The 21,337-nt window shown below is 34.4% G+C and overlaps 1 protein-coding gene across 1 annotated transcript in view; it reads right to left on the reverse strand.

Annotated features, from left to right (window-relative positions):
- The window catches only part of LOC107733932 (A-kinase anchor protein 13-like), a 72,749-nt gene that overhangs the window by 6,459 nt on the left and 44,953 nt on the right, over window positions 1–21,337 (reverse strand). The window contains exons 11-32 of the mRNA XM_016545784.1: window positions 20,644–20,927; window positions 19,293–19,340; window positions 18,491–18,550; window positions 16,493–16,679; window positions 16,246–16,348; window positions 15,835–15,957; window positions 15,067–15,095; window positions 14,136–14,298; window positions 11,772–11,839; window positions 11,604–11,655; window positions 11,350–11,494; window positions 10,159–10,262; window positions 8,530–8,676; window positions 7,352–7,599; window positions 6,182–6,307; window positions 5,977–6,094; window positions 4,394–4,645; window positions 3,690–3,766; window positions 2,746–2,927; window positions 2,132–2,214; window positions 1,280–1,456; window positions 800–861 (exon numbers count right to left, since the gene is read on the reverse strand). Coding sequence (XP_016401270.1) covers window positions 800–861; window positions 1,280–1,456; window positions 2,132–2,214; window positions 2,746–2,927; window positions 3,690–3,766; window positions 4,394–4,645; window positions 5,977–6,094; window positions 6,182–6,307; window positions 7,352–7,599; window positions 8,530–8,676; window positions 10,159–10,262; window positions 11,350–11,494; window positions 11,604–11,655; window positions 11,772–11,839; window positions 14,136–14,298; window positions 15,067–15,095; window positions 15,835–15,957; window positions 16,246–16,348; window positions 16,493–16,679; window positions 18,491–18,550; window positions 19,293–19,340; window positions 20,644–20,927 — 2,838 coding nt within the window. The remainder of the gene's footprint in view (window positions 1–799; window positions 862–1,279; window positions 1,457–2,131; window positions 2,215–2,745; window positions 2,928–3,689; window positions 3,767–4,393; window positions 4,646–5,976; window positions 6,095–6,181; window positions 6,308–7,351; window positions 7,600–8,529; window positions 8,677–10,158; window positions 10,263–11,349; window positions 11,495–11,603; window positions 11,656–11,771; window positions 11,840–14,135; window positions 14,299–15,066; window positions 15,096–15,834; window positions 15,958–16,245; window positions 16,349–16,492; window positions 16,680–18,490; window positions 18,551–19,292; window positions 19,341–20,643; window positions 20,928–21,337) is intronic.

The following is a 21,337-nucleotide window of genomic DNA, read 5'->3' on the forward strand; positions in this document are numbered from 1 at the left end:
AATGATGCTGAAAATTCAGCTTTGCATCACGGGAATAAACAATATTTTAATGTATATTAAAATAGAAAAACGTTATTTTACATCATAATAATAGTTCACATTATTACATTTTTTCCTGTATTTTTGACCAAATAAATGCAGCCTTGATGAGCATAAGAAACTCCTGTAAAAAACATAAAAAATCGTTCTGATCCCAAACTTTTGACCGGTAGTGTACATATATATATATATATTGATTTATTAATATATTAGAAGTTATACATTCTAGTTTACATTTTTAAATATTTAGATTTACAATGATATAATCAAGACATCTCAATTGACATCTGTATATTTGAATTCTACTGAAACAACTGAGATTTTTAACTAAAAATTCAGGATTTATATTTATACATTCAGAATTATGAACATGAGTTCAGATACTGACTGGGTAATATAATGTTGGACCAAAGCTAATTTCTTATATTATGGCGCTTTTCCACTGCGTGGTACGTCTTGGCTCGGCACGGCTCAGAACGGTACGGCACGGTTCGGCTCGGTTTGCGTTTCCACTGCAGTTCAGTACCGCTTTAGAGTGGGCGGGATTATTCACATGTCGTTAAAGTTGCGCCGCCTCTATTGCCGTGACTCCTGAAAAATGTTTTCATTCCGCGTCGCCCCATCAAGCTCTCGCTGGATCCGCTCCTCTGCTATCAACGAGAGGAACGTCTGTACTTCCGTGAACTGTACCGAGCCGTACTGTGCCGTACCATGCAGTGGAAAAGCGCCATTAGACTTAGAAGGAGCACAGGCTTCCTACCTTCTTCAGTACACTGTCAGATTCTGTCCTCCGAAGATCTTCAGCTTCCTCTTTGTCGCCATCTACAGACACACAAACACAATGACTGTGAGCAGGATCGAATCAGTAACTGTGCTTCATATACAGATTTATGAAGTTTTCTGAATGAAAAATAGAAAAAAAATGTTTTAGTCATTTTGTAACTTGTATTATATAAAATTGGTTTGCAACCATCAGCTACACTGCCTGATCTGAAGAATTAAAGTTATTATGATGAGTAGATTAAAGGAACACTCCACTATTTTTTAAAATAGGCTCATTTTCCAAACACGCACGTCACTAACCGCATTACATTAAGTGAGTTACTAGTCCTGGAAGAACATTAGAACTGGAAATGAGATGTTGCCACAGCTGCCAACAGACACAAATAACTCATAAATAACACATCAGCTTTCAGACAACAGGTGGGGAGCAGCTGAAGACGCTGGTGGCATTTCTTACCCTCTCTGAGAGCGTCCATCATGATGGGTTCCCCCTTGGGGACGTCCTTGTTGTTGGCCCTGAAGAGCATTTTGACCGCCAAAGCCGTGTCGTCGGACGAACCGCACATTTCACGGAAAAGCTTCATCTTCTCCAGCAGGAGTGAAACGATCTGTTCATCCTTCCTCTGGAGCATGGGATAGTGCTGGGGACTATTTTTTCATTTTTTATATTTTTACTTTTCATTTTCCGTCGGTCTTAGTACACAATGTAACTACAGAACAGGAGTGAAACGATCTGTTCATCCTTCCTCTGGAGCATGTCTAAGACACACAGGAGGTCTTGTTATTTGCACATTTATAATAATTAGGGTCTTAAGCATCAGCATTTTTATAACCAATATACAGAAAGAAAGATTATAAGATTATATATATATATATTATATACGTATATTATATATAGAAAGATTAAAAATTGATAAAACAAATGATCTTGCATTGTCCTTGCTGACCGCATGCAACAAACAGTACAAAGTGATTCATAAGCAAATGACTCTTCTGAAGCGGCTAATGTTAATGAAATGGTCAAAAGGCTTACAAATCAGACTCAAACTCCTGAGTTACTATTTAATGTGGCTTTAATGCTAGTAAAATAAAAAATAACAAACATTAAAATAAGTTATCAAAATGTGTTTAGTAGTGTGTGTGTGTGTGTATATATATATATATACACTAAACCAAAACAATTGTGATTATTTATTTATTCCATATATAAGAAATATATATTACTTTAATTGGAATAATTTGGGAAAAAAAATACATAAACTATGAAAAATGGGCAAAGAGCTAAAGTAGCAGAGAGAAAGCTGCTCACCTCTCATTTCTTTTGTTTTTGTTTCGAGTAGCTTCCTGTCTTCCTCTGTTTCACTGGGGATCCCCTCATCATCATCCTTTTCTCTGTGAACACACGAGGCAAAAAAAAAACATTTCAATTTATACATTTCCTGGTCTTTTCTGAACAATACTATCCAACTACCCTTGCAATTTTACATTTTTTAATTTAAAAATTAAATATTCAAAATTAGTCATTAAAAATTTTTTATCATTTTTTAATCTCTACTGTTTTAAGAGAATTTATTTTAAAACTATCACCAAAGCAAAAAATATTTTTTAAATCAGTATTATTTTTTTGTCTTTTGGTAAAATATCTAAATATCCATAAATCACGATGATCAAGATGACTGAAGAAGAAAAAATAACCTAATAAGACTATATTAAGACAACTGTTTCACAGAATATATCTTAATTTAACGAGGTTCATGCTTTAAATGAGAAAAAAGTTTGCTAATGAATTGTTAGATTAATGCTTGGCACAAGAAAAAAAATTGCATTAGAGCAAAAAAAAAAGTCTCTGACTATTTCATGCAATTTTGCTTCTCAATCTTGTTTTTAAGCTTACATTATAGATAGTGAATATCTGGTACTCACATTGAGTGCATGGCGTCCTGAATGAGCTGCATCCAGGTGTTGCGTTCCTCTCGGGAACTGGCGTGAACCTCCACCATTTCGGGGTTTGCGATGCCGGCGGTGATGAGGAAGAGGCCGCGCTCCTCGTGGGCCACCTCTCGCACGATCAGCTTCTGCAGGGAGATAACAGTGGCTCGCTGGTCCTGTTGATGAGAAGAGGAAGCGTGATGCACAGAATGAGGAGGGCGGAGTGAAGGCCAAAGAATATGCAGAGAGAGGAAGAGAGGAAGAGAGGAAACAGAGGAGGAGATCAAAAAATCAGCTGACTGAACTGAACATCAACACTCTAGTGTAAAATGTGTCAGTGTATTCAGTCATCCGTTGTGTTTGCTAACTTGAAAAAGTCTCTAAACCCAAGTATTTAACTTAATGTAGCATTTGTGTTATGGATATCTAATTTAATCTAATCGTGTGCCTTGATGAGGAGGCCAGCTTTTCCTGTTATATTCCCATGATAAATTTTCCATTACACTATTTCTTCAGAAATTAAGTCAGATTAGATATGTATTCATTGCCAAAGCTTAGGTCCATTTAGGAAGTTAATAATCAAAAATAACAGTGGATGATACTTTTGTTCTGACTGTATCATAGAGTGAGAAATTTCTGGGGTTTTTTTTTTTTGTAAAAACATCATGAACGAAGAATGCCATGAAGAATCATAATAGAAGGGCATTATTTAAAAAAATCTTAGCACTTTATAATAAGGTATCATTTGATAACATTAGTTAACTAAGAATGAACAGTACTTCCACAACATTTATTAATCTTAGGTCAGGTAAATTTCAACATAATTTCAATATATACTAATACATTTTTAAATACATTGTCAGTATGACACATAAAAAAAACGTAACTTTAAACTGATATCTCATAAAAAAAGATAGCACTGAAATCCAATCACTCACCAGAGACGCAAAAACATATTTCTGGTCTTTTTCTTGGAGGAACACAAAGACATCCGAAAGAAGAAGTGCATGGACATCTAAAGATTAAAAAAAAACAGTAAACATTACATTCCAAAACATTACATTTTTATATTTAGAAGAACAACTAATAATGTAATACTATATACGTGGAAAAATGCAATATTTTGTATGTACCTTTAAAGGCAGGGTATGTGATTTTTCAAAAACACTTTAGAAAACTGATTCGGGCCGAATATTTAATCTTATAACTTAGTGGAAATAAAATAAAAATGAACCCTAACCCTAAAATAAAATAAAAAATTGAAGTAAATTAAAGTAACGTAAAGTAAAATATAATAAAATAATTAACATTGGTGACTTTGTCCTCTGTGATTAAAATTATAATTCAGTATTAACTTTCTGTTGCTTTAATTACTGACTGCTAGCTAAATGGTTTATTCACCTTTTCCTTCAAAAAGTGAAAAATTTCATTACAATCACACATCATTACTGACACTCACTCTCAAAAACCTCACTTGGAGGCTGATTTCAGCACATGGGATCTTTAAGACATTTAATTTTTTTAGAAATGGAAGAATCACCCATTTATAAAAGTTGTAAGAGGTGGACAGTTTTCTCTTCTATCCACTGCTGAAGAAATAAGATCTATCAAGATTTACGGTAAGAAGAGTAGAGAGTTTTACCCTTCAGTCGTCCGGCAGCGTTTTTCAGCTGGAGAGGACCGTCATGGAGAAGCCTGCGACTGCGCAGCAGATCCTCTCGGGCGAACATCTGGCCGCTCTTCATGCGCGTGATGGACTTGCTGTCCGTACGGCCGTAAATGTCTTTCAACCTTTTCTTCTTCTCATGCTCATTCACTTTACTGTCCACTGAAGCAATGATATCTTTCACCAGCTGTAGTGCCTGCGTCAAGTCCTCAAAATCCTTCTCGTTCTCTGCACAAGCACACACACAGGTTTATACGAAATTCAGTTGTAATAAATTCCTATAAACAATAAACCAGTCCATTTTGTTTCATTATAGTATTAGAGTGGCAGAATCAAATCCTCTTGAGAGCTATAAGCTCCTTCTTAAATTGCCCCTGAAAGGATATTTGTTATACTTGACACTCTAATTCACTTTAAAATCTCTTTGTTGGGAACGTGACCAAAAAGCCTTTCAGACTGGCTGTGCAACAGTTGGAAGTGATTTGCGGTAAATGTGGAATGTTTACATGCTGCGTCTCATGTGTGCAGAAGAGGGCCCATCCATGTTTACTGAGAGTGAAATATTGGAGCGCTATTTAAACACTGACGAGACCTTCGAAAGTGGCCAGTGATGACCCAATCTATCAAATACAGTACCTGCAAAAAAAATTTTGCATTTTCTTTTTAAAAATTGACACTATTGTGAATGATTATTACAATTTTAAATAATTGTTTTCTATTTTAATATTAAAATATTACAGTTTTATATTTAGAAGAACAAATAAATAAGCAAAAAATATTTCTGTAGACGTGAGCAATGTTTTGTATATACCTTTGATGGAAATTTGTAATTTATTCTTATGACTTGGTAGTAAAAATTAAATAATAAAAATAAAATAAAAATTTTTACATGAGTGGTTTTACCCGCTCTTATAATTTATTTTTAAATGTGATTATAAATATTTATTTTAAAATGTAATTTATTCCTGTGAAGCAAAGCTGAATTTTCAGCATCATTACTCCAGTCTTCAGTGTCACACGATCCTTCAGAAATCTTTCTAATATGCTGATTTAGTGCTCGAGAAACATTTTCGATTATTATCAATGTTGAAAACAGTTTCTTTGTTTAACAGAACGCTCAAAATAATAGCATTTATTTGATTCTGAAATCTTTTGTAAGATTATAAATGTCTTTACGGTCACTTTTGATCAATTTAATGCATCATTGCTGAATAAAATAATTTCATTTAAAAAAAAAAAAATCTAACCTACCCCAAACTTTTGAATGGTAGTGTAAACTTTTTTTTTTTTTGGTTTATTTATTGAACAACTATTGGGAATGAGGGGTGAATGGGACTGGATCACATGGGTCACAAAGTGAATTAGAGCTCCCACAAAATATGCATTTTCTGCTAGAATAACAATTTAGCCCAAACACTACTGCTAAGAATTGACTGATTGACTTCTTAAAAAAAAAAAAGATTTAAGACTAAATTGCTTTGTGGTCGCCTTCATACCAGACCAGAAAATGCTAGAACCCCTGACAGCTCATGACTGAAACCAATCAGAGTAAATCTCACCTTTGGTGTGCAGCAGGATTCGCTGTAAAAGCACCGGGTACTTCGTTATCCTCTGAGTCACCAGTAGTATGCACTCTGGGATGCCCAAACGCCGGACAACACTGCTGCTCATTTTTTTCTGGAAACAAGAGCACATTGAGGACTGTTAGGTATCTCTGTGCATTTAATGGGAAGAACGAGCAACATAATAAAGTGCAGCATTTACTCTGATGAATGCCTGGAAGCGTCTGTCTCTGGAATGCAGCTCCTTGTAGAAGTTCACTGCTTCACTGTGTCGATTGCAAAATTTGCCATAGATTTTCTTCATGCTTTCTGCATTGGAGTCTGAGAACTGAAGCACATCATGTGGCATATATCAATACAGGAGCTAGGATATGAACAAGGAATCTGCTGTCTAAGTCAAGTTGACATCTGCACGTCATAATCACCAAGACGCCTTTATATGCTAATAAGTTATCATTTAATGCAATGCAATGCAACATTACTACTCACAAAGGAGTAATGTAATAGAGCAGCGATTCCCAAAGTTTTTTTTTTTTCAGCCAAACCCCTTTGATCTAAAATATTTACTCGAAGTATCCTCTCAGATTTTAAGTTAACATTTTAATAATTTAACGACACATTTGCACATTCCCAGTTCTTTGATGTTGGTTAATGGTCATGATGGTAAGCAGATAAAATATTGAATCTGTTAAAAAAATAAAAATATTTGTATTTTATAATAAATATTTTTATTATGCATGAACTATTTATTATTTTTACATTACATTTTTAGGATGTAATAAATTTTTAATAAGGAATTTAATAAGGAACTGAGAAACGCTGTAAAATAATAAATAAATATTTTTCGTTTTCATACATTAAACTTGCCATAATAACGTCTGCAATTTCTACTAAGTTGTATGAGTTTTCAGAGTTTCAACTCCATTAGTAAGCAAACTGAAGTGCAATGAACATATCACTGCGGGATATAAATATTGGACCATTTTTACTTTTAAGGCAGCAAGTAACTTAAATATAAAAAAAAGTAAACTTAAATATAAAATTTTAGACATTTAAATTTTCTATATTGTTTACTATATATAATATATATAGCAATATAGGATAGTATAACAGTGTCATACAGAACAGTATATCATCTAAAATAGTATAGTGAGGTGCTTCAAAACTGGTTTTGCTACAGAATCCAAGTTTTACATTTAAGTGGCAACCCAACACAGTATACTGTACACAAGTACACAAATAAACAAAGTCCTTAAATTGAAACACAGAAACGTATTAATATATATAATCAAAGGTCCTCACCAGGCTGAACAGATGCATTTATATATATATATATATATATATATATATATATAAAATCAAACATCCTCACCTGGCTGAGCAGCACATCTCCTATCCTGTTGATTATGAATCCGTCCGTTCCTTCCAGCTTGGCTTCTTTCTTCCTCTCCAGCAGAGCGTTGAAGAAGAACGAATGGAGTTCCAGGAGCTCGTCCAGCATGGGGAACATCTTCTCCACCATCTGGACCTCCAGCTGCAGATCTGTCAGCACGCCCTTACAGTACACATCAGACATGATCCGTAACGTCCGCAGGTGATGCATCTCCGTCTGGATCAGCTCTGGATTGATAAAGGAACAGGATGTTTAGATCCAGACATCTGGAAGAGCAGCAGTTAGCATGCTTATTGCTTTTGGGCCAGTGAATGGAGATATAGACTCTTTGAAAAGAAAGAGATTCCCATGTGTAAGTTGCCAACTACTTCTGAACTATTATCTTCAACTGTAAACATCTACTTTAAATGAACCGAAGTTTGTTTTTTGTTACTTTTTACCTATTGTTAATCAGAGGAACTAAGAGCAACTACACTGTATTAGCAACCAGCTTTAGGACGTTAGGTAATAAACTTATGGAAATGTTTCATTAAGTCCAAAAGAATTATGATTTATGCTTGTGGATCAAAGTTCAACAAGCTATCATACTGAAGTTACAGTTAGTGTCAATATTGTAATATTATACAATATTGAAGTTCAATTGTATTATTTTGCCAGACTTTTCAACTAATCAATTTAACTTTGTTTAACTTTTATATTTAGATGCAACCTTTAAAATAGAGTTTGTCTGACAAAATGAAAGTTGGATGATTAAACACTGAGGTGAACACTTTCACATGCAAAAAAAAAAAGGAGTGCAGCAGTGCTATTTTAGTATCAGATACTATTATAGTTTATTATTTTGAATAACTTTAAGTTTTTACTTTAAATTTAAGTTTGAGTAATTTTGTTGTTTTTTATTGGTTATTGTTTTTATCTTCGATCATCAAGTTAAACTAAATGAAAATGATAAATGTTGCTTAAATTGGCAACTAGCTGAAATAAAATAAGCTTAAGCTTTTTTATATTTTATTTCAGTTAATTTTTTGCGGTTTTAGCTAACTATAATAACCCTGGTTAGCATTTTGCATTAATTTTTTTTGTCAGATTTAGTGAATAAAAACTCCCAGAACAGCAAATGCTTATAAACAAAGAAATGGAAAGGCATTCAATTCTACCATAGATGACGTCTTGTCTCTTAATGGCGTCCTTCTTGAGTTGCTTCAGATATTTCTTATCTACAGTAATGCTCCAGGAGTCAGCCTCCAGTTCCTTAACATCTGCTTCAAACTCTCCCATCAGCCGGCTGTCAACCATCACAGTTCCTATCAGGGATGCAACAATACAGTTAGCCCATGGTTCAATAAATATCTCGGTTTTTTAACCACGGTTTCTGGTTCGGTTTGGATTTTTTTAGTGTTTTTTTGTTATTCTATGCTTAGGCGACAGGAGCAGTAAGAGGTTAAAGAGAAAAAAAAAATTTTTTATTGCAATGCTCTTTCTTTATTTTACTTTCTTTAATAAAATTCCACTTGTAGTGTACTGTATAATATAAATACAATAAATAGACGGTAGTAGGCACTGATCTTAATTTTTCATGGCCAATTCCAATTGACAATTTTTTTATTTTTATGTTTTTTTTTTTATTGATTTTGTTTATTTATTTATTTATTTAAGAAAGATTCAAGAAAGACTGAAAATAGGAGTAGCTCTGTTACAGGCCATCTGTAAAAATTATAAAATAAAACTAGAGGCGACCATGGCATTTTAATCACGATCCAAACAAAGATGCTACACACATTTAGCATGAGCACATTTTGATTTAAATTAGATTGAATAATTTCAAAATCTGAAGCAAAAACAGAATTGTCTGACTTTAGCTTTGTGAAACTATGCTAAATAAAACAATTGAACGAAACAAAACGGAGACAGACTGAATGAGATGCAAATTCACTCTCTGACCGCAAGTGGCGCTTATGGAGCAGCAGTTATACAGTGTTTCCTTGGTTGTCGCTGTTAACAAAGCAGCGCAGCGCAGCGCTTATAAACACTACTTTAATATGCCTTATATAGAGATGAGATGAAAAGAAAATACAATTTAAACTTTTCTGAAGACTTAGAAATACATTTATATAAACCCAATTCAATATTTAGGATTTTCTTCCAATATTTCGTGCATCATGAGCAGTGAGGTAGCTCAATCTGCTACAGTATTTTCTCCTCTTTGCGTTCGTCTTCAGCGTCTCTGGTCTCTGTTAACAGTCGTTTACAGACCTCGTAACATTTCCAAACAAATTACATTTTGGGAAATGATCACAATGCAGTTTGTGCAAGTCAGAGATCGGCCAAAATAAAACAAAAAAGAAATAAAACGCACAGAAATTATTTAAACGCAAAACCGAAAAAATACGCAATTCACAAGCACGTATTGAATCGTGGATGTCGTACCGAACGGTTCAATATTATATCGAGAATTGTGGCATCCCTAGTTCCTATAGCGACAACGAAATTTTTATTCATACATTACTAGAAAAACCTGTGTGAATAATAATAATAAAAGAAACATTTACACAACTTTAAAAAGCCATTTCATTAATAGTGAAAGTGAGGAATGACAGGAAATAACTGAGTGGAAAAGAAAAGGACAAAACACAGGCTAGATTCAAAACGAGCACCACACACACGCACAAACCATGAAGCCACAGCTCTGACAATTAATTACTTGTTCACTCTCCCCTAAAAGATCTCAGCTTGAAAGCAAGAAATTGCATCTGGTATTATACTGGGAAAAAAATATGGCTGCTTACCTTCATCTAGAGACTCATTGGACGCTGTAACCTTGTTGGGTTTGTGGAGAGAGTCTGTGGATTGAGACAGATACCGCATGCCTCTCAGAGGCACATCGTCAAACCTGCAGGAAGAGGATGAGGTGGTGTGGTTAGGACAGAAGGCCAGTAAGGTCAAGTGCCCTAAAGACAGATTCACTGAAGATTCTGTTCATTTGTATGTTGGGGAATGGCATACTACCACACTACTCCTGCTAAGAATGCAGCACTCATGCTGTGCACTGCATGAAAACTGTCTATATGCACTGAACACCTATATAACCTATTATATTTGTCCAAATGTGTAGAATATTAAGGACACTGTGCTTCATTCCGTATCCCACAATGGAATAAGCTTGACTTGATCTTTTTATTAGGAATATAATGTCTACTTAGTGGCTTAATTGATTGAACTCCAATAAGTTAGGAAGTTTCAACCCAAACTTCAGTTCTGTTACACTTCAGTTTGGCGACCAATTCTCACTATTAAATAACTATTAACTCTATGACTTTTGCCTCAAACTCCTGGTTACTGCTTATTAATAGTTAGTAAGGTAGTTGTTGAGTTTAGGTATTGGGTAGGATTAGGGATGTAGAATATGGTCATGCAGAATATGTGCTTTATATGTACTAATAAACAGCCAATATGCTAGTAATATGCATGCTACTAAGCAACTGGTTAATAGTCAGAATTGGTCCCCAAACCGAAGTAATGTAGCATGTTAATGATAATTTATTATACTGTACAGTTTCACACGCATCTTTTCTAAATAGTTGGCAGGAAACAGTATATTCTGTGCAGTGTTAATTTAGTATCATTATATACTATTATAGTATTTATTTAGATTCTGAATTAGCATTTATTTTTAGTTTTATATTTTCATTATTTTCATTTTTTTTTTTTATATTTTGAGTAATTTTAGTTAAGTTTAGTTTAGTTTTAGTTAAGTTTGAGTCATTATACTTAATATTTTAATTAGTTGCCAAGACAACATTTCTTAAAAACATAAATACATATTACTTTTTTATTTCACCTATATTTAACTAGATTTATTTCAAATAGAACGATTTTTAATAGTTGTAGTTTGAGTTAACGATTACGAATATATTCAGTAACTACATTCTCAGTTAAAACCGGAGAATACATGTTGGTATAAGTATTTAGGCACTAACATTGGAATATTGTTGATGGACATGCTTTTCGAGAGGTTGCTGCTGTGGAAGGGCATAATACTGGTGGGTCGTCTGGACGGGACAATCACAGAATGTTCCTCTGGAGAAAAGATAGCAGACCAGGGCCGTTCCCGCATTGTGGACGCTACACAAAAAAATTTAATAAAAATAACAATTCACATGCAACATTAAGATCAGCTGACATAAAAAAAAAAATAAGACTATACAAAGAGAAACAAAACCAACAAACCCACATTTTGTTCGTAGAGTGACGGTAGGCATATTGGTGGACTCTGGTACAGCAAACTGTTGTTTATGAAACAGAAAAAAGAAGAAGACAATGCAAACACCTTTCTTGACACGTAACTGAAAGAATATGGTACATTTTAGAATAAAAAACTCATTCTGCTACTCATTCATACCTTCATTCTGCTTTTGGGACAAACTGGGATGTTTTCTCTACAACTCTTGTGAACTCTCACATTGCAATCTGCATAAAAACACGTCAATAGAAAATAGAAAAGTACTCATTTGCAATTCACTACTTTGATAAAGATGCTATATTGCAGATGCATAGACACAGCTTTTTCTCTTTGCAGATTTCACCTCTATGACCAAACACAAGGGTTTGCTGTAGTTGGAAGTCCTTGTGTTTGCTATTCTGGCTCATGGTCAAAGTGGTAAAGACAGTTGGGCTTAGGCTTAGGAATTCCTTCCAGTCAGGAAACTCCACCAAGCACACAAATTAAATCCCACGAACATGCCAGCAAGCTCTAGAAACACACTTCTGTCTTAAAGAGCAAGAATCTAACCATAAGTCTTCAGATGCTTCCTGGAGAAAATACAGTATTCATAAACAGAACAACACTTTCAAACCCCATGAGAGAACTAATTATATGTGATCAGAATTAACTAAACAGTATATTTTCCTTATTTATTATTTATACTTGTCATAAAAATATATTAATAGAAAAGTACTCATTTGCAATTCACTACTTTGATAAAGATGCTATATTGCAGATGCATAGACACAGCTTTTTCTCTTTGCAGATTTCACCTCTATGACCAAACACAAGGGTTTGCTGTAGTTGGAAGTCCTTGTGTTTGCTATTCTGGCTCATGGTCAAAGTGGTAAAGACAGTTGGGCTTAGGCTTAGGAATTCCTTCCAGTCAGGAAACTCCACCAAGCACACAAATTAAATCCCACGAACATGCCAGCAAGCTCTAGAAACACACTTCTGTCTTAAAGAGCAAGAATCTAACCATAAGTCTTCAGATGCTTCCTGGAGAAAATACAGTATTCATAAACAGAACAACACTTTCAAACCCCATGAGAGAACTAATTATATGTGATCAGAATTAACTAAACAGTATATTTTCCTTATTTATTATTTATACTTGTCATAAAAATATATTAAAAGAATTGCCTTTACTGTATATTATATTATTTTCTTATTTTCAATTATTATAATTTTTTTATTTATTGCATTATTTATTATTTTTATATAGATATATTGGTTGGTCTATAAGGCTATGGACAGATGCTAAAATAAATTCAATAAGAACTTACAGGACATTTATACACGTAAATATGAATATGCGATTAAAATATGAAACAAACAAAGAGGGGGAAAATGACTAAAACAATAGAACAAAGACTTCTCCCTGAATGAATAAGATTTTCTCTTCAGCAGCTCCATGAGGAAGTGAATGATGTTACCAGAACTGCTTCCTATTTTTAAGCAATGAGTCTTTTGAAATACATGACACAATAGTTCAGACATCTTTAAAACCCCCTTCACTTAGAAAAATGTTTTTCTATTCTACTTTCATACTAATTAGCAAAACATAATTTGTATTACATATGTGTCCTGCACATACTATACATGATTCTGCTATTTTTCCTATTTGTGACCCTGGAGCACAAAACCAGTTTTAAGTCGCATAAAGTACTGGCCCTTTAAAAGGGTAAAATGCTGAGCTAACAGTAAAGAATGAAACATTACCATGCCTCCACTTCCTGTCTTATTTCCTCTAATGCTCAGAAAGAACCTGACACCATTTACTTCTTCATTCATTTTAGTACTATGGTCAATTCCTGTCTTCAGTTGACTGACTGGGTGATAATTTACACCCAGTCATCAGTAAGAATGAAACAGATGATCTAATCTACATTTTTGGTAGAGAGGAAATAACTTGACTACAAAAGTTGACTTACTCTGGCTTTCTTGTACATTTTGTTCTTCAAGTAGCTGAACGTCCGGCTCACTTTGGTGGTACTTTTTTCAAACATGCATTACTCTGCTTCCAGTGTTTCCAGAAATGCCAAAATGAAATGAGCCAAAATAGTCATGGGTGTCCAACCTGTATCCCATTGAACTGGTGGTACTGGTGAATGACGTCATGCCTACAAGTACAATGATGGAGTCAAATTAGCATCGCCAACAACAAACAGCCTCGTCGCCCCGTGATAGAGCCTGATTTATGTACACATGCAGGGCTGTACAGTGCGACATATATGTCGCACGTGCTACGAAAAACCTGGTCTGTGCGATGAATAAATTTACCAATGCCGCAATTATGACTGGTTTTGTGGTCCAGGGTCACATTTATCATTGCTTTGACACAATCTGTATTGTAAAAAGCACTGTACAAATAAAGGTAATAAACGATTCTACTACAGTTTCTGTGAATACTCGATGTCTTTTCATGTGAAATCCAGTATAAGGGAGTAAATAACTCAAATGGGGTTAATACCAGTGGTACAATGACGAACGTCTTCTTACTTGTGCAGCTGACAGTATCTTTAGTGTTGAGGGTTTTGTTGCATTGCTGGCACAAAGCTGGATGCAGCAAGCTTGACGTGCTGAACACGTGTCCATTCACTGATTTCTTCTCTCTCTCTTTGGCCTCTCGCTCTTTCTCCCGATTCTTTTCCTTTTCTTTTTCCTGTGCCAGAAAAGGAATAAGAAATATTACAACAGGCGACAGCTGTTAAGATTAGTGCTCAAATATGCCAAGCACCGTAATGGCCCATCGTAGCTACTTTAGTTTAAACCCATTAACTTGAATTGCTCATCGTTTTCTTTAATAGCATTTCTGCAAAGTAATTTACTGCACCAACCTGTCGTCACGTTCCAAAACAAGGTACTTGTTTGCCATTACTCAAATTTACAGGACAAAATTTGAAAGGATGAGCACCCCAGACACACAAAAGGACCTTAGTTGGCAGCCCTATTATCCACAGCTGACAACAACCCTGCTCGTTTGTGTGATATAGTAAAAAATTTAAAAAGGTACAATGTCATTTCAAACTGAGGGCATTTTCATTGTGATTCAGACAGTTGTGCACATACATCCTCTTAACTGTTGTCAAGTTCTCCTGTAACAAAGTTCAGCTTCCTTAAATTAAATTAAATTAAATTTAATTTAATTTAATTTAATTTAATAATTAGTGAACCGTAGCTCTCAAACTCCAAAAGCAAGTGCCATTAGAGCTGGGTGATATAGCTAAATGTATCTCTCAATATTTGGACAATATTGATATATACTGATACTTTTCCTTTGTCTCTCGAAAAATTTAAAAAGGTAATTTTTTGCCCCCATGAAAAGACATGATCTGGATATCTTGATCTGGAACAGCTATTTTTAAAAAGTACAAAGTTACACAATATTCCTATAGTAATTTCATATAGTCAGCAAATAATTTTTTTTTACCAAAACCAAAATTAATGTTTTCATGAAAACTGAAACCGAGAATAAAATGTTGGTAATTAAATTTGTGTAATTAGGTAATGAACTAAAAATGTTTTTCAGGGTGTCATGTTCTCATTAGGTGATAAATTAAGTTTTTTGTCAACAAGCTGGCTCTCTATATTTCAGCTGAACAAATTGTACATATTGCTACTCTAGCTTCATTTTTGGTCATGGTGAAGTGCGTTCACACTGTTGACATGTTTACTTGTTGTTGTGTACATGAAATAGATGGCGATACAATCAAAATGCATCATTAAAGAAATGCTAATTAAACATCACTGTTTTGGTCAATGATTTCAGCTTCAATTATTTTGGTCAAAACTGAAAATTTGTTTCGATTGCATATTTTTGGTACATGACTACATATGATAGCGCTCTTTTATTATATGGAGGATCAGACTGACATTTTTTTTTACTTATTAACTGAGGAAAAATATATTTGAAAATAATGTGCATTATTCAATTTTATATAACATGAAACACCAAGTTTCAAATAGATATTTTGAAAGTTATGCTTTCAAACTGAATTTTTTTTTTTGGGTGAATTATTCCTGAGTTGAAAACTGATCCAGAAAATGTATTGCTCTATTTGAGGGACAGGTTTCAAAGGTGACTAGCATATTTCATCTATCTCCACATCTACTGCGAATCACAGGACATCATCTAGGGACGAGATGCTGGAGGTTACTATACTGAAGATGCTATTATCCAGTTCTTACTGCAACTTACTTATGATGTCCTCCTCATCACTAGATGAAGAGGTGACAGCAAAGACAGTTTTAGATTTAGGGAGGATCGGTGAGAGGTTGAAGGTAAAAGAGATCTGCCTCTTTCGCCGAATCCTTCCTATCACTGGGCAGCCGCATTGGGGATGGAAAAGTCAGAGCAAGTACTTATTAAACCAGATGATTTAGGGGCCTGAGAAATGGGTGGAGGACAACTAACACAAACCAGATGAGGAAAACAAATCATGTTATAATGGTACCACCTGTTCGCGTACAACCTCTGAAACAAGGAATTAATTAGAAAAATCCGGTATACTGACAGCAAAAGATGTTTCTAGCAAAAAATCTGTTATATAAGCAATCTCTAGAAGCCAGAAACTGAGAAAAGAAATGGAAATAAAGCAGCTTTACTTACCATCTATGTCCCGTTGGCTGATGGAAAGCATAGAGACTGATTTTGTGAGGGGGAGAGTCACAGATGGACCGCTGTGTCTGAACTGATGATACTTCCTTGATTTCTGAAATCACAAACTCAGATGCTCAGTGATAAAGTTATAGAAGTACTATCAGTTCGTTTCATGTTGGCTTCAAGTAACCATTTCAAATGGTTTCTGTATTTTAACCCAAATGTCCTGATTTGGAGAAGACAGATCTTGTCTCACCTGAACAGCTGGACTGCTGCATTCTCCCAAATCAGATTCAGGACCTTCTTCTGTGAGAGACATCAGTGAGCCCCTCTCCTCACTTTCCTGCCTCTGAACCCCTCGCTGCTCCGTGGATGGACCTCCGGACTGCGGTATCCAACGTTTGCCATCCTCAATCCCTGCTGCTAGACCCTCCAAACTATAACTACAACAGAACACATCATAAAGAACCAAGTTACGCTAAGAAAGAAAAAAAATAGAAAAAATAATTATAAAAATAAATGCATAAATAAAATTTAAAATAAATAATTATATAAAATATAATATAATAATACATAATAACAATTAAAAATAAATTATACAAATAAATTATAAAAAATAACAAATGACAAAAATTTATAGAATGTAAAAAAACAAATGAAAGAAAGAAAGAAAGACTTCGAGAGTCACCTTATTTAAAGTGATACAAAAGAAAGCAAAGCTGTGCGGTACATACTGTTTTGCAGTGTTGGGGAAAGTTACTTTTAAAAGTAATGCATTACAATATTGCGTTACTCCCTGAAAAAGTAACTAATTACGTTACTTAGTTACTTTTTATGGAAAGTAATGTGTTACGTTACTTTTGCGTTACTTTTCAAATCTGGGCAGGGCTTGCTTGTTTGTTTTTAATATAAAAAAACAAATGTAAAAGCCCTTTCACAACAAAAGTGAAATGAATACGCCTCAGGGTGAAGGAAATGTAAATTCACGTCTGTACAGTGGAGGGCGCCGCTCAAACAAATCGCATGAATATGACGCAGGAAATGAAAGTTCAACATTATTCAGCAATAACAAAAATGATACACAAATGATACACATAAAGTGTCATTTTTGCTTAGTATGGATGAATTGGATCATCGAAGATCAGTAGCAAAGACATTGTTTTTTTGTCTTATACATTTATGTTTAAGACATGTCCATATTTATACATGTCCATATACATTTTTAATGGATGGGCGCTTTTTATTTAACTTCTTTTGGACTGATGCATGCAACACCCGCTGAGTGGCATTAAACAGCTTGAAAGATCAAAGACTAAACAAAGATTAAAATTTTTAATATAACTCCGACTGGATTCATCTGAAAGAAGAAAGTCATATACACCTAGGATGGCTCTGGGGTGAATAAAACATAGCCTAATTTTCATTTTTGGGTGAACTAACCCTTTAAGCCATTTCTTTTCAGTCTAGCACACGAAAATAGTGAATTTCACCAACAGAATGGCTGCTGTTAGTACGAGACACCAGGACTGATCTTAGAAGCAATGCCATAGACAAACTAAAAGCTCAAATCAGCACACTGAACAGCACAATAGCAAACCAAGCCAAAGTGAGAAGTGTTTTGGGATGCTAAATATATATGTGAACATACAGGTGGCTAGAATATTTCCAAATGTGGAAATCTGAATTGTATCGAGATCACAATTATTTGAAACCTCAAAATAAATAAAAACTGAATAGTTAAAAAAAATAAACACTACACTGTACAAAAGTGAAAATGATGATTATTTCTTACTGATCTGTTATTTAAAAATAACTTTCATTGGTGTTACCTATTGTAGTCATGTCAAATCAGGCATATTAAATATTATTTTACATTTCGGTGCAACAATCTGAAGCAGGTTTGTTACAAACATCCGCTTACCTGACATTCAGACCAGTTTCGAGAACAACAATGTTAGTCATCATGTAACAAACAACAAAAGAATCTACAACAAAAAGTACACCGCAAAAAGCAGCACCTCCTAAGTATCTCTGCAGGAACACGTCTAACTTTTAAAAGCCATCATTTATCTAAGCTTTACCGAGGCTGACTGAAGCAGCACAGAATAAGGGCCTAAACAAACGCTTCACTTTGCTCTGACAAACAGGTAATGCAAATGATGATGCAAAAGCTCTTTGTGCTAGTCGGAGGGGTTGGCTCTTCGGTTGGATTTACAGGAAGCTTGCACACAACGCAGTCATACACTCGCAGTACCTGATGAGCGCTCTAATTTCTTCCAGCTCTCGACAGGGTTCAGTGGGGCACCAGCTCAGACTGGCCAAAATATAGGGGGCGCCAGTGGGCACAAACCAGATAGAGGAGTAGTAGAGTGGAAAAACGAGCATTTATTCAGTAAACAGTTTGATGAAAGATACTGGGTTGATTATTACACTCATATAGATCGCAACAGTAGGGTTCCAGAAGTTAAAATCTTCTTAAAATTTAAAATTTTAATTAAAATTTTCTCCATAGACGCTTCTTATTTTTTGGGGGGGAATGGGTGGGGGGCAAAAACATATTTAAAAAATATATGGGTTTAATTGCCATTGCCAGTACTGTAATTTATGCAACACTAGCATGGAAATTAATAATATAAAATCTACTTAATATAAACTAAAATACATATACATATAAAATATATTTAACAGAAAATAAAATATACAAAATATAAATTATATTTAATACATAAAAATGAATAAATAAATTGTAAACAAATAAATTATAAAAAAATAAGAAATTAATTATAAAATAAACAAATGATTTAAACAAATAAACAAACAAACAAACACATACATACATACTGGGTTCATTAACTGTAGGGGGAAGTATGGAGAAAATGAATAGCTTTTTTTACTTCTGGCAAAAATATACAAAAAATTGGGTTTCATTGCCAAATTCTCATTAATGTGATTTATGCAGTGCAATGCATGGAAATGGGAATCACTGTTGCACTCCATATGGATTTCAGATACTAATGAACATCTTAAAATAAAGAATATAAAAGAAAATAGGATACCTTCTTCTGTAAAACACAGGCTTTTCCTCTCCGGTACTTCGTACAGAACTGGAAGTGGAAAGATGATGAGAGGGATGAGATGACATGAAAATACGAAACATTTAAACTATTATGACTTCAAAGATCTGTATAATAAGAGTCTATGAAAGGTAAAAGTGAAACTAGCAAAGTATGGAATTACTTCTCGAAAAACAGTGAATGCAAATGAATAACAAAAGGAAGAGCGAGGTGAGAAAAAGCATGCAAAGGCATGAGGGTGTGAGCGATGTCATTCTCAGAGCATGTCATGTGTTAGTGTGTTGTGTTTTAGGTGCTAATGCATTAGCATTCAGTGTGTTCTGAGAGGGAGCGAATTCAGTGCATCAAAACCTGAAAACCCAAATACATTTTGGGCAGGCGTGTGTGATAAGATGTAAATTTCCATCTCATTCCTTTACTATATTGCTGTTGCAGTTATAAAGTTATAAATGGAATACAAACCCCTTATTTAAAAAGACTTGGTAACACTTTACTCATATACACACATATACATACACTCTACCATTCAAACGTTTAGGGTAAGGACTTTTGTTAAAATAAATTAATACTTATATTCAGCAAGAACACATTAAATTGATCAGACATGACAAGATAAAAGCTATCTATTTCAAATAAATGCTGTTCTTTTGAATTTTCTATTTATCAAAAATATCCCCCCAAAAAAAGTATACATTTCCACAAAAATATTAAGCTATCCAACTATTTTCAAAATGTATATTATGGGAAAATAATTCTTAAGCACCAAATTAGCATATTAGAATGATTTCTAAATGACTATGTGACATTGAAGACTAAAAGTTCAACATTTAAAAAAATATTAAAATAGAAAACAATTATTTTAAACTAAAATAATATTTCACAATTTTACTGCTTTTTTCCTGTATTTTTAAACAAATAAATGCAGCCTTGGTGAGCATAAAAGACTTAAAAAAAAAAAACATAAAAAATAAATAAATTAAAAGATAAAAAGTCTCACTGACCCTAAACTTTTGAGTTGTAGTCTGTCTGCATATCCTTTGTTAGGACCATTACAATTACAGTATTACAATTAAGCACACTACACTTTATATGTCTAATTTCACTACTGTAGAAAAAAAAATCGTCATTTTTTAAAAATTAAGAATTATCTTTTTTATTTATTATCATCATTATAAATTAAAACCAGTACAACAAATACTATTATGACGTTTAAATATACAATTTTAAAAAATGGTATTTTAATTGATGTACTGAGAATCAGTTTTCACAGAGCAGAAAAATATTAATGTTCCTAAGAATAAGCTTCTATAAGCATCAACACCTCGTCACGTACCTGCGCTGGTTCATTTCTTCTTCCCCTCCCTGGTTCTTCCCAGGACCCCAGCTGTGTCTGCGTAATGGAGAGAGTGAGCGTACGGTGGACCGGAAGAGAGAGGCAGGCAGCGGCACCTCCGTTAGCCTGTCTTTGGCCTCCTCTTCTGCCTCTCCTCCGTGCCGCACCTCCTCAGAGCTCTCGGCTGAGGAGCTGGGATGGCCGACGCTAGCCGTGTCGTCTGTGGAGGAGCAGGAGACGGACACCTCGCTCGTGCTGTCGCCTCCACCTACAGCCTCCTGCCCCTGAGCAAGAAACACCAATCAGACACAAATTAACTGACAGCCTTTTGTTCAGACAGATGAAAAATTATTCAGCACAACAATACTACTGTGCTATAAAACCTGGCTATGTCTCGTCGATGATAATTGGAAAGTGTGCAAAAGAGAGGAAAAAAAATGTTAAACTTAAAAAGCTCAAGCATTTGTTCTGCCAAAAAATGCTATTGAGAGTATTTAAAGTCCCCCTGTGGTCAAATATTTTATCCCTTAAAACTTATCTTTGATCATCAAAATGACAAATTTAAATGTTTTTTCTTGTGAAAATAATTTTCTCATGCCTTAAAATCTCTTGAATGTAACTCTACACCCTTGCCTCATTTACTATACGCGGATCTATGAATATGCAAATTAGTCCCGCCTCCACTCAGTCACAC

The sequence above is a fragment of the Sinocyclocheilus rhinocerous genome, unplaced genomic scaffold, assembly GCF_001515625.1.
Source record: "Sinocyclocheilus rhinocerous isolate Xijiao unplaced genomic scaffold, SAMN03320098_v1.1 scaffold760, whole genome shotgun sequence".
In the NCBI taxonomy this organism is placed as follows: domain Eukaryota; kingdom Metazoa; phylum Chordata; class Actinopteri; order Cypriniformes; family Cyprinidae; genus Sinocyclocheilus; species Sinocyclocheilus rhinocerous.